The sequence below is a fragment of the Myodes glareolus genome, chromosome 9, assembly GCF_982192425.1.
Source record: "Myodes glareolus chromosome 9, mMyoGla1.1, whole genome shotgun sequence".
Lineage (NCBI taxonomy): Eukaryota > Metazoa > Chordata > Mammalia > Rodentia > Cricetidae > Myodes > Myodes glareolus.
The window spans coordinates 48,925,202-48,937,732 of record NC_142034.1 but is presented as its reverse complement, the minus strand read 5'-3'; the positions used below and the strand labels follow the sequence as shown (position 1 = coordinate 48,937,732).

The 12,531-nt window shown below is 47.6% G+C and overlaps 1 protein-coding gene across 10 annotated transcripts in view; it reads right to left on the bottom strand.

Annotated features, from left to right (window-relative positions):
- The window catches only part of Rap1gap2 (RAP1 GTPase activating protein 2), a 212,232-nt gene that overhangs the window by 62,962 nt on the left and 136,739 nt on the right, over positions 1 to 12,531 (bottom strand). Inside the window, exon 1 of one of the 10 annotated variants that reach the window (XM_087910329.1) lies at positions 10,730 to 10,873. The exons of the other annotated variants lie outside the window; for them this stretch is intronic. Coding sequence (XP_087766455.1) covers positions 10,730 to 10,756 — 27 coding nt within the window. The 5' untranslated portion in view covers positions 10,757 to 10,873. Of the gene's footprint in view, positions 1 to 10,729; positions 10,874 to 12,531 lie in introns of those variants that run through there. 10 annotated transcript variants of the gene reach the window in all.

Sequence of the window (12,531 nt, the reverse complement as noted above, 5' to 3'; positions counted from 1 at the left end):
TATCTAGCTGGTAATCAGAAACCTCTTCCACAGTTCCCTCCTAAGGATCACTGAACCCCAACTGATGAAACACCTTCAAGACAGGATGCTGGAAATACCAGGCAGGATCCAGATTCCCAGGAACCTGGTCTTTACTCTGAGACATAGCTATGCAAGGTTATGTTGCAGATGACCAGTCTACATTGTTCAGAGGAGGCGTGAAGCCCTTCTTACTGAGACACCAAATGCACTTCTCCCCTGCTGTGTAACAAATGACTCCAGAACTTGGTGCTCACAAACCATTTATGTAGCGTTCGGGAGTCAACATGGCATGTGGTGAGGATTTAATTGCTCAGTGGCCTCACTGGAGCTGGTACACTCACATGAACATCAACAGAAGGGCATACTTCATCACAGGGGCCTCTCCACGAGCTGCTTGAGTGTCCTCAGTATGTGACGGCTATGTTCTCCCAGAATGAATGACACAGGAGAGGGGACACACAGAGAAGCTGTGTCATCCTGCACCACTCAATCTGAAATCATACAACCATCACTGTCCTATTATCGGAAGCAACGAATAGGAAATGCAGCACACACTTGATGGACAGGGGATTGGGTTCTACCTCTTGAATAGAGAACTACAAACGAATATATGGAGCCGGGTGGTGGTGGTGCACGCCTTTAATCCCAGCACTCGGTAGGCAGAGGCAGGCGGATCTTTTTGAGTTCGAGGCCATCCGGGTCTATTAAAAGCTAGTTCCAGGACAGGCCCTAAAGCTACAGAGAACCCTGTCTTTAAAATATATATATATGGCTGTAGTCCAGGGAAGGTGGCCCAGCCCTGGGGAGAGAGATGCGTATCCCAGAGGCATGCTGGATAGCTAGCTAGCCACCTAGAGAGAACGTGTCTCAAATAAATAAATAAATAAATAAATAAATAAATAAATAAATAAATAAATAAAACTAAGGTAGAGAGGCAACTGAACACCTGATGGAGAACTCTAGCCTACACACACAAACACACATACAGTGAGTGTGACTATAACTTAAAATCAACACATCAGGAAAGACTCCAGCAAAACCCAGGATCCAGGCTGACCTTACAAGATAAAGAGAAATGGCTCGACAGAGAGGAATGCAGAGCACACAGTGGTCAGGCACCAGGAACTAAGTGGCCAGGGCGGGAAAGGAAAGGAATACAAGCATTTGATGAGCAGAGGATGATTCAGTCCATGATGGACTGAGGACTCTGGATCAAACATCTTTAAGGTCAAATGGAAGGGACAGCTGGGACCTAGACCTGAGAGACTCTGAACACCAGGACTAGGGCTCCTTCTGCAAGTCAGAGAAAGAGAAGAGGCAGCAGAGCCCAAATGTGGGGACCATCCACGCTGCTACTACCCAGCTGTGTGATAATGCTGTCTGCTGCTCTCTCGATTTCCTCCACTGAAAACTGAACCAAATAATCCTTGGCATCCTAGGGTCTTAGCACCCAGCCAGGACCTGTTCCACAGCACATGCCCAGGAGACAGGGGTTACAGGCAGGAGTATCAGGAAGCTGGTGGAACACACTTTCCCTTGCTGAGGACATTCTAGCAGCTTCGGGATATTTTGCATTTCATGACTCCAGTAGCCTCCCCACAGATGGTATTTCTGGATGACTGTTGCAGACAAGTGCCCCATGGCCCTAGGGCTGGCGTGGAAGGTAAGAAGAGCCGTGATTCACCCTCAGCTGGGAGTAACACACCAGGTGGAAGATTCCTTCGTGGACAATGCTCAGGAGCAGAAGAAACCAGCCAATGTCAGCTGGCCTGCCCAGTGCTGGCCCAACTTCTGTGACTCGCTGAACTTTCCAATGGGACGATTCCACCGTTGGCAAGGAGCAGGTCTCCCTTTCCACCCAGAAGCAAGGTGACTCAGGCCAGCCTGGAACCGCACTACAGCCATTCGGACCCACCCTCATCTGTCTGAGAATATTCCACCCACTCAGGGGCATGCAACCCCATAAATGCTCACAGACTGCCTAGTATTTTCCTATATATCCTGTAGGATAGAAGGAAGACCTGGCCTGGGCATCCTTAGGAAAGGGACTTCCTTCCACCCGGAAAGCAGCCCCCTGGATTTCACTGAGGACTGTCATCCAATAGCAGAGTCGGCTCAGCTGTCTATTTTATTATTAGCAACAACTGTTGCCACCCAAATCAAAGCAGTGACCAGCCTTTCCCCCTGGGTTCTGCTTTCACAGCCAGTCAACTAGGCCAGGAAATAATCAGACAACCAGCCCAGCCAGGGAAGTCACAGGCTGGGCCCCAGGGTTCCATCCCGTTCAATCTCTGTCCTCTTCACCTCCCAATATAGAAACAGTCTGGTCTCCCCTCTGGAGGGCAGAGAGAGTCCTTGGGGAAGGTAATGCTGGAGGAGGGTGGAGAGAGCAGGAGCAAGCATAGACAGGAACTACAGGGAGCCATTTGGATTTAGGAAATCTCAAGAAATCATGCCTGAGCTCTCTCTTGCCGGTTCCCGGCTGCCCAGGGAGTGAATAAGAGGAAATGATGGATGGAAGACAGCATTTGTAAGAGACGGTTGTTCCCTGGTGTCTACACAGAATTGGTTCCAGGACCCTCTACAGATACCAAAATCCACAGATGTTCAAGGCCTCTATGTAAAATGCCATAGCATTTACATACAATCTGCACATGTCCTCCCATGTACTTTAAATCCATTCTGCATTATTCATAATATCTAATGCAATTTAAATGTTATGTAAATGGGAAGGGACATATGTATGTGATCAACATAGACACATGCTCTTGCACTCTGTGTGTGTGTGAACCTAGAGTCTTGCACATGCCAAGCAAGCTCTCTACTACTCTATCCCAAGTTTTTAATGGGTTTTATTTTGAGACAGAATCTCACTACTCAGTTGCCCAAGTTAGCCTTGAACTCATTCTATAGCTTGGCTTTGTAATCCTCCTGCCCACGTCTCCTATTCAGTTGGGATTACAGGCATACACTACTAGATCCAGCCAGACATAAGCTTCTATTTGAACATTCTTGATCCATGGTGAGTTAAGTCTGTGGCTGCAGATCCGGGTCTAACTGCAGAAGACAATCAAGGCAGACCATTTTTACCCCTTTGTGCCCTTCCCACCTGCCAGCCTCCCTCAGCCCAGGGAAGCCCTACATTGGCATGGTTCCTCCCTGCAGACAGTCCGTCGATTTATTTTTCTCTTTTTATGTTCCCTAGCCTGCGGGACCTCTACCAACATTCCCCCTCTCATCCCATTTGGAGAAATGATACCTTCTGCCACCCACCTGCCTGCTCAGCATGTGCCTGCTGAGCAACCTGCCCCAGCTCTGGGCTCTGCTCCACCATTCCTCTGCTTGAAGAGGGGTGCTTGCGCGGCCTTGCTACACCCCTCTCTCGGGAGTGAGCATACTCCAGACACAGGGGCAGTTCACAGAGCAGGGCCTGGTACCTCAGAATGGGACTGACCAGAACTACATGAGCTAGTGTGTGCACAGCATAGTCCAGCACCCATCACAGGCTCAGAGACCACAACCCACAACCCAGGGCTCCTTAGCTCTGCGCTCTCAGTCCAGGCACAGACTGCGGGAGCAAAGGCATAGGCAATGGCAAAGAAAAACCCCAAAGGTGAGTGAGGAAATGTGGATCCACACAGGTCCTGAGAAAATAAAGTGGAAATGCCAAGTGCCCAGTGCTGAGGGAAGAGGAAATCCAGTGTCAGAGTGGGTTCTGGTATCCATAAAGAGGGACATCTTTAAAAAAAAAAAAAAAAACAAGCAGAAAGAAGAGGGCTGGGGATGTGACTCAATGGGTAAAAGCACCTGCCACACATGTGTGAGGACTGGGGTTCAGGTCCCTGGAGTCTACATAAATGCAAAGTGGGCATGGTGGTCTATAACCCCAAACATATAGGAAGCAGAGGGAGGATTTTCAAAGCAAACTGGCTAGCTAGACAAGCCAAATGGTGAGCTCAATGTACAAGTCAAAGACCTGGTTCAAATATGTAAGATGAAGGGTAACTAAAGAAGACACTGGACTTCAACTTCTAGTCTCTGCACATACACACACGCACATGCACACTTGCACCTACATTCATAAACGTACCCAAGGACACACATGGGTGTACATATAGAAACACACACTACATATACATATACATACACCATATATGTATACACATAAAAGAAAAGATTCTGGGAGTTTTGTCAATAGGTTATACAAATCTTGGAGAGCCAGACAGCAGAACACACACACATTTACAAAGCAATGGGTGTACCCCATGGCTGCCTGAGTATCAAGTACACCATGCCTTCCCACACTGCTGCTGCTTCAGAAGTCCCTATGCACAGGACAGTAGGGATAGAGAACCAGGGCTAATGACCCGGTTGCTACAGCCTCGTTTTTGGGCCTAGATATTCAAGAAATAAATGCTGAATATATAACAAAAAGAAAGGCAAGAAGGAAGCAAACTGTGGAAACTGAATCTTAGGCCTTGGAGTGGCTTGGACTGATTTCTTGACATTGCTAGAGTTAATCTAGATTTTAGACAGTCCAGAGCCCCTGCTCCACAGAGCTATCTGTCCCCTGACCACATATGGCCCAGCTCGCCAGGGACAGTCAACTCTATCTCCTTCCAGAATAAAATCTGGTTCCCCCAAGTGTCACCAACCCCCCTAAAACGCTGGCATGCTTCTCATTCCTATCCTTAACTCACTCTCCCCAGCAGCCCAAGTGGGACAGCCCCTCTGCTGTTAGAGGAACTGCTTCCCTGTGTCACCCGGAGCCCAGAGACTGCAGCAGTCATAGCACAACCAAACCACCTGGAAGATCCGCTAAAATGCAGCTTCCTTAGGTCCACTCCCAAGCATTTGATCCTTAGCCAGGTAAGGTGCATTTCTAGCACTTAAAAACTGAAGAACTTTAAAAGCTCTGGACATAGATATGCCCAAGGCATATCACTCCATAGTGAATTCTACCAACCACTTAAAGAGAGTTCATACCGATCTCCTGAAACTCTTTCCAAAGGACAAGAAGGGGAGCACACCCTGCCCCACCGCTGAGACCTGAATTACCAACCCCAGATAAAGTAAAGTCATAGACCAATAACCCTAAGAAACACAAACAAAATCCAACAGCATGTTCATTATATACCATGTTGGTTTCATTCCAGAAATGCGAACTTGGTTCTATGTAAGAAAATTCATGTAGCATATGACATTAATAGAAGAGGAAAAAAATAATTGTTTCAGTTAGTGCAGAAGTACTCGACAAAATGCTTTCAAGATGTAAAACACTCAGAGGTCCAGACTTCCCAAAACAGCACAGGAGATTGCCATTATTCTTGACCAGCCACCATAGCTAGACAGTAAGATCCTGCTGATGAAGACATGGCACACTTTCCTTGTAACACAGAGGAAGCAGGCTGGAACACTGATCTGGGCAGCTACCTCATTTCCGGATGCCTTCATAGTGCTGGAAGGGGTTATGCAGCTCCCTATAGTGGGGAAGTCATCATCAGTGGATTTACCCGAGGTGGATCATGCACATGACCTGCAAGGTGCGCCTGGTGATGCCAATGGTGGCTGTTAGAGGGGTAACCAACACCTTTCAGGTTGGATTTCAGGCCTGTTCCACAGAAGGGGATCCATACCTGGTACTAAATCAAATGCCCAGGTCTGGGGAGGCCATAGCTACTTTGATTTTGCCAAATAGAACTATCGTCAAATTGCCTTCTAAGTATTTAATATTTGTTTAAACACATTGTTCTCAACCTTGGTCAAAGAAACGTCTTTTTGCAGCAAGCATCGGAGACTCAGAATAGCTCAGAGCACCGAGAATAAAGTGACTGTTAGAGTGTCCAGCTCTAAATCGGACAGTGATGTCAACCCCTCTCCCAGTCTCAGAGAACACTGAAGAAAAAGGAATAGAAAGAATGTACACAGCTGGAAGACGGGAGAGGAGGGCTGAGAAACATGGCCTCTGGCTACGACATGAACTCACAGTCGCTATGGTCACCTGCACTAGACTTGTACAAGACCAAGCCAAACAACATTCCAGCATAGACGGGAGTGAGATGCAGGAGGTTGGACCCGCACCAAAAAGTTATTGGCAACTGACGGCTGCTGAGGGAAGGGGGATACTTTTCTTCAGAGGTGTGGAAGCAGGTAGGTTGCCTGTGTCGGGTGGATGGCCCCACACCCATGCCCGTGTAGACAGTGCTAGGACTTTAAGCACATGGATCTCAGTGTGATCCCCTAAAACTCATGTAAATAAAGCCAGACATGAAATCCCAGTGCCAGGGAGACAGAGTCAGGCAGATCTTTGGGGTGCACTGGCCAGCAAGTGTAGACTACTCTGTAAGTTCCGGGCCAGTGAGAGATGTTGTCTCAAAAAACAAGGTGGACTGTGACCAGAGGAGAGCTGAGATTGTCCTCCAGCCTCCACATGAGTGCACTCAGAAAACTAAGAATGAAGGAGAATTTCTTCAACGTGACAAAGAGCCATGAGCACACTTGATGGTGAGTGTGAAAGCCCTCTCACTGGTATTAGGAATAAGACACCTGCTGCCACCACCCTGTTCAGAATGCTGAAGGTTGAAGAAAGAAATGAAACTAATTTCTTATGGCACAGTCCTATCCAAGAAACCAAAATAAGGAGAAAAGAAATAAAGGGGGGTGCTCTGGAACTAATAAATGAAGCCAGCAAAATTTCAGGTTAAAAAAAAAAAGTAATGGTGTTTCTCTACACTAACAATGAACAAAGTAAAAAAGAAAACCAAGCACAGCCACATAAAAAAAGAACAATACACCTGGGAACAAATTTAAGCAAAAGACTTGAAACTGTAAATTATGAAACATTGCTGGAAGAAACTGAAGACACTAAATTAATGGAATGGTGCACCATGTTCATGGACAGAAAGACTTGATAATTTTAATATGTATGGTGGTCTGAGAGAAAATAGCCCCCAAAGGGAGTGACACTATTAATAGGTGTGGCTTTGTTGGAGTGGGTATGGCCTTGTTGGAGGAAGTGTGTCACTGTGGAGGTGGACGTTGAGGTCTCATATATGCTCAAGCCACAGCCAGTGTCTCAGTTCACTTCCTATTGCCTTTGGATCAAGATGTAGAATTCTCCAGCATGATGTCTGCCTGCACCCTGCCATACTGTCAGTCACCATGTTCCCCACCATGACAATAATGAATCAAACCTCTGAAACTGTATGCTGCCACCTCAGTCAAACATTTTCCTTTATAAAAGTTGCCATGGTCATGGTGTCTCTTCACAGCAATGGAAACCCTAAGACAATCTGTACTATTGAATCTGGAATGTCTCCTATAGGTTCATGTTTTAATCACCTGTTTCCCAGCTGTGTGGCTATTTTGAAGACTGTGGGTCCTTTAAGAGATGGAGCCTCGCTAGCAGAAGCCACAAGGGGCAGTCTTTGAAGGTTACATCTGCTTCTAGTTCCAGCCTGTTTTTTCTGTTTCCTGGTCTAGTGGCTTTTTGAGAAGCCATCTGCCACAGGCTCTTGCGTACCTTGCCACAATGAACTTGAATCCCTCTGAGACCATGAGACAAGACGAACCATTCTGCCCTTAAGCTGCTTCTGTCACATCAATAAGGAGCCAACCTCAGACAGTTAATATCAAACAAAGCAGTGTACATATTCAACACAGGTCCTAGAATAATTCTGGCCACTGTAAAAGTTAAAAAAGATAACCCCAAATTTGATATGGAAATTTAAGGAATCCAAAATAGACAACACATTCTTTTAACATAGGACCTGGGGATCAAACTCAGGGCCTCAGGCTTGGTCAATATCGAAATGGCTGTCTCCCCAGCCCTGATTTCTCTACTGTTTAAGCTTCTTGAGTGACCTCTATAATGCTTTCCACAGCAGCTGCTCCATTTCACATTCCCACCAGGAGTCTTACAGAGTCCCAATTTGCCCACAGTCTCATCAATACTTATTATCTTTGAGAATTGTTTTAGTTCTAGCTCTCCTATGGAGTGGGCGGTACTATCTCACTCTGAGTCAGTCTGTGTTTTTCTGACAGTTAATGGTATTGAATACCTTTCACATGCTTGTTGGCCCATTGTGTCTTCCTTGGAGAAATAACTTTTAAAATCTTTAGCCTATTCCCAAGCACATAAATTAACCTACTATTTTTTTTAATTTGTGTGTGTGTGTGTGTGTGTGTGTGTGTGTGTATTTAAGGGTGAGTGTATGCCACATGAGTGTGGATAAATGCAGAGGCCAGAAGAGGGCATCAGATCCCCTGGAGCTGGAGTTACAGGTGGCTGTGAGCTGCCTGATGTGGGCGCTGGGAATCGAACTCTGATCCTCTGCAAAAACAGTAATCACCCCTCCTAACCACTCAGCCATCTCTCCCACCCCCATAGCCTCCTATCTTTTATGTAGTTTACAAATATTTTCCCCACTCTACAGTGTGCCTTTTCCCTCTGTTGTTTCTTTTGCTATACAGAAACATGATTACTTCATTCCTACAAAATAGCTAGAAAGCAAATAGACTGCTAGTTGCCAGGGGCTGGGGGTGGAGAGGGGAGCAGGTGGGGAGTAACTATTGAGGGGTGTTTATTTGAGGATGGTGAAAATAAAATATTTCAGAACAAGATAAAGGTGGTAGTTTTACCATATTGTGACCTTGTGAAACGCCAACAAATTGTTCACTTTAAAATGACTAATATCATGTTATATAAATTTCACCTCGACTTTTTTAAATGGGGTGGAGGAGTAAGCCAACATTAAAGTATCAGAAGAGAGCGCCACTATTTATCTCTAGGGAAGCTGCCAAGTAGAAATGCAAGCTCAGTGTAGCTAGGGTTCTCAAGATTAGACAGAAATCCAAATTTTTATGTAAGCTCTCTCAAGCTTTAGACGTTGGTAATCAGCTCATTATTAATCAACTAAGTGTTTGAAAAACATCTCTGCATGGATGTAACAAACTAAATTTAGAAGTCAAATCAACCCACAAGACATAGTATCACAGTCCGTTCTGGACATAATGGAGTCATTAAATATTCCGGATTCGGACACTTAGATGATACAAAGAATCTCAGGGTGTCTTCTCTAAAGGGTCCTGAGACGTGCGAGACGTGCCAGCACTGGGTGCTGATCATGTACTTTACAAACACCACCCCAGCTCCTCTTCCTCACAATCATCAGGAGGGGTGGGGGAGGGGCTGCTACAGAGCTGGAGATGTAGTCAAGCAACTTTCCAAAAGTGAGCATGTTTAAATAAGGCAGAAGCAGGACCAAGACAAGACGCACCTTGATTTGCCAAGTCAGCATCTCATCCGCATGCTGGCATCCCAAACGTCACAAGGCCAGAATGGAAATCTCACTAAATCTTCCCTTCCAAAACCTTCATCCACCAGTCTCACCATCACAGTGAATAGTAGACAAAGGTTTTGTGTTTTATTTTGTTGTTTGTTTGTTTTGTTGGTCTTTCAAGACAGGGTTTCTCTGTGTAACAGTCCTGGCTGTCCTGGAACTCACTTTGTAGACCAGGTTGGCCTTGAGCTCACAGAGATCTGCTTGCCTCTGCCTCCCGGGTGCTGGGATTAAATGTGTGTACGACCACCACTGGCTAACAAAAGGTTTTCTAAGAGTTACCCTCCATCCCCACATTTGCTCATTCCCCCATTCCCCACCACCACTCTGATCCTCCTGTGAATCTACAGCCACTGTCCACAAAGATCTGATGACATCTCCTTCCCTGCCTCTGTCATTTTGTCTTCCCCACAGCCACTCATGGGCTTCCTCACTGGACCCCAGGCCTCCCTGACACTCCTTTCTCACAATCCCCCACACAGCAGCCATTTGACATCAGTTTCCAGCTTCAAACCCTCAAGTTACCACTGCCTGTCCCTGCGCAATCCAGAGAAGTCAAGCCATTTGTTTGATAATGTGGACATCGATCCCACGACTCCCATCTTGTCGTATGAGATTGGGGAACTACATTTCCAAATATACGCCAGCATTCCCCATACTCATCCTAACCTGTCACCCTCAGCTCCCTGAAGACAAGAGACGACACAGCCAAGCAGGGGGAGAAAGCAAGTTAGACTCTAGCCAACAGGTGTGTGCATAGGGAACCTAGCAGTCCTGGCCAGGTTATGTGTTAGTCTAGGGCCTAGGTCACCCAAGTCCTCCAGAGCAGCACAGGACATGGTTCCCTCAGCCTCCACTCCAAGTCCCACCCCAACCACACTCTGAGAGCTTTAGGCTGAGTAGAAATCGAACAGAGTTCCTTTCGCTTATGTGCTAGAAACACCAACCTGCAGTATGGCCCGTAGTGAGCAGGTGGGCCTTGGGAACCCTGGCACAGAGCCAAGAAGCCTTCTCAGAGAAGCACATTGGTGAGATCTGTCTGGTCCCAGGCCAGGATCCCACCTCAGATCCAGGCTAGGCAGGAAAGGTCTGGTCCCTGACTCTGTCACCGGTCCTCCTACACCCCTTCCCCCAACACACACACACATGCACACACGCGCACATACACACACACATACCACACTCAAAAAACAAATCTGTCACTGGCTTCTGCCCCTCCTTCCCCTGAGTGGCAGGAGGCCTCTATGCCTGTGGTAGGCAAACACCCTCTCAGGGCTCCCTGCCAAGTGGGGTTCTAGCTGGTTCTACCCACAGCCCCTCCAGCAGCAGGGTCTGGACAGGAACCCTTCACAGGTGCCAACACTCACCACAAAGGTCTTTAAGAATTCCATCATTTTCTCTGTGCCTGGCTCTGGGAGGCAGGAGGGACCCTTCTGCTTTAGAAGCACTGCCGAGGCTGTTGCTGCCACCAAGGTGGCGGCAGCTGCTGACGTTGGACAACTTCCTTAAGATCAAACAAGGAACTGCAGGATTTGGGTGTCCGCCCGCCCAGAGCTGTTAGTCCACATTGACTAGCAATGACCTTTGACCCTTCCGCTGCCAGGACTGCTTCTCTGTTTGGCAGAGTCACTACACACATGTATGTCATAGGACAAGGCGTCCCTCCTAGGCAGCACCACACCAGAGGCTTATGAGAGGAGCCTACCTGTGCCCAGGAAAGCCAAGGGTGAGAAGCAGGCTCCCCTTCCACTCCTGCCTTGAGAGGGGACCAGAGCAAGGGATGTCAGTGGCCTCGCTGGCACTGGAGACTAGTGTTATCAGGCATTGAAGGACTCGAGACAGGCCCCTCGACATCCCTACCTGTGAGGTAAGAAGCCCTAAGTTCAAGGAAAACGAAAACAAAGTAAACAACAGCAAATCCCTACAATCCCTGCGGACCGCAGAGTCTGAAACACCCATGCTCAAAGTAAGAGACACCGCTAAAACAGTCAGCAGTTGTTTGGAGGTGGGGGATTCGTGGGAAGGGGTGCAGAGGCCTGGAGAGCTATTTTCCACCAGGAACAGCCTGGATTCCTCCCTAATGTTAGGTATATTATTCTGGTTTATTTTTTTAAAATAATTCTTAATGCTCTTTTAAAACAGAAAACAGTTGCTTCATCCCGCAACCCCCTCCCCAAAGAAAATTTTAAAATAAATACAGCAAAAGGCCTGATGAGACTCGCACCACATTTAAAGCTCAGAGCCAGTGATGCCCAAATTCTGAGCTGAGAGAAGCAAAATGGGGGAGGGGCGTCAGACCCTGGATCTTGGGGTCTCTTTCCCAGCATAAGCATGTCAGACTCCACACCTATCCAGCACCCTCGCCAGGATCAGCTCTGAAAGGAAAGCAGTGTGCCCAGCCTAGAAGTTAAGGCATGAACCATTCCATCTCTCAAAAGAAGGTTGCAGTACACCAGGGACAGCCGTGGCTTTAGCGTGTGACAGACATGCTTCTGCTAGTGAGTTGTGGGGCTAACTATTCAGCCTTGGCGTCTCAGTTTCCAAATCTATAAAACGGAGAAATACAGCACTCTGCACAGTGTAGGTACTAAGTCCAGCAGGGCAAAGCATGACGAACCCTTCACAATGAAGAACCCTTCCTAGATGCCTGCGTTGGTGATCAGTCATCCTGCCCCCAAGCTCCACAAACTCCAGGTCCCAAGACACATGAGAAGCAGCCCACCCAGAAGGCTGTCCTGTCTCTACCTCTCCAGCCCTGCCCTCCCGGCTGCCACCTCCTCTCTCCATGCCAACCTGGCCTGTAGCTGCTCAAGGAACTCCCAGAGTACCCCATGGGAGAAAGAAAGGCTAGAAGATGTCCTCGGGTGCTGGGGAAGGCATGGCTCCACAGAGGCCTTGGCGCAGGTCCGTCTCTGAGGTTAAAATAACACTGGAGGTCAGAATGGGTGGGAAAGAGAGGGGTAGAGGGCTACCTGGAACCTGGGCCGCCTCACTTGCAGGAGCCACGTGGGAGAGGGAACTAGAGCTCTGGAGAAGGCTGGCAATGTCTGTTCCAAATCTTGAAATGTTGATGTTACCGACAGTGTTAGAGAAGCCATGAGGTGATGCTCAAGGGCTTCTCTGCCCCTGCTGAACCCAAGGACTCAGTGTGGGACTCCTGTGTACTCAA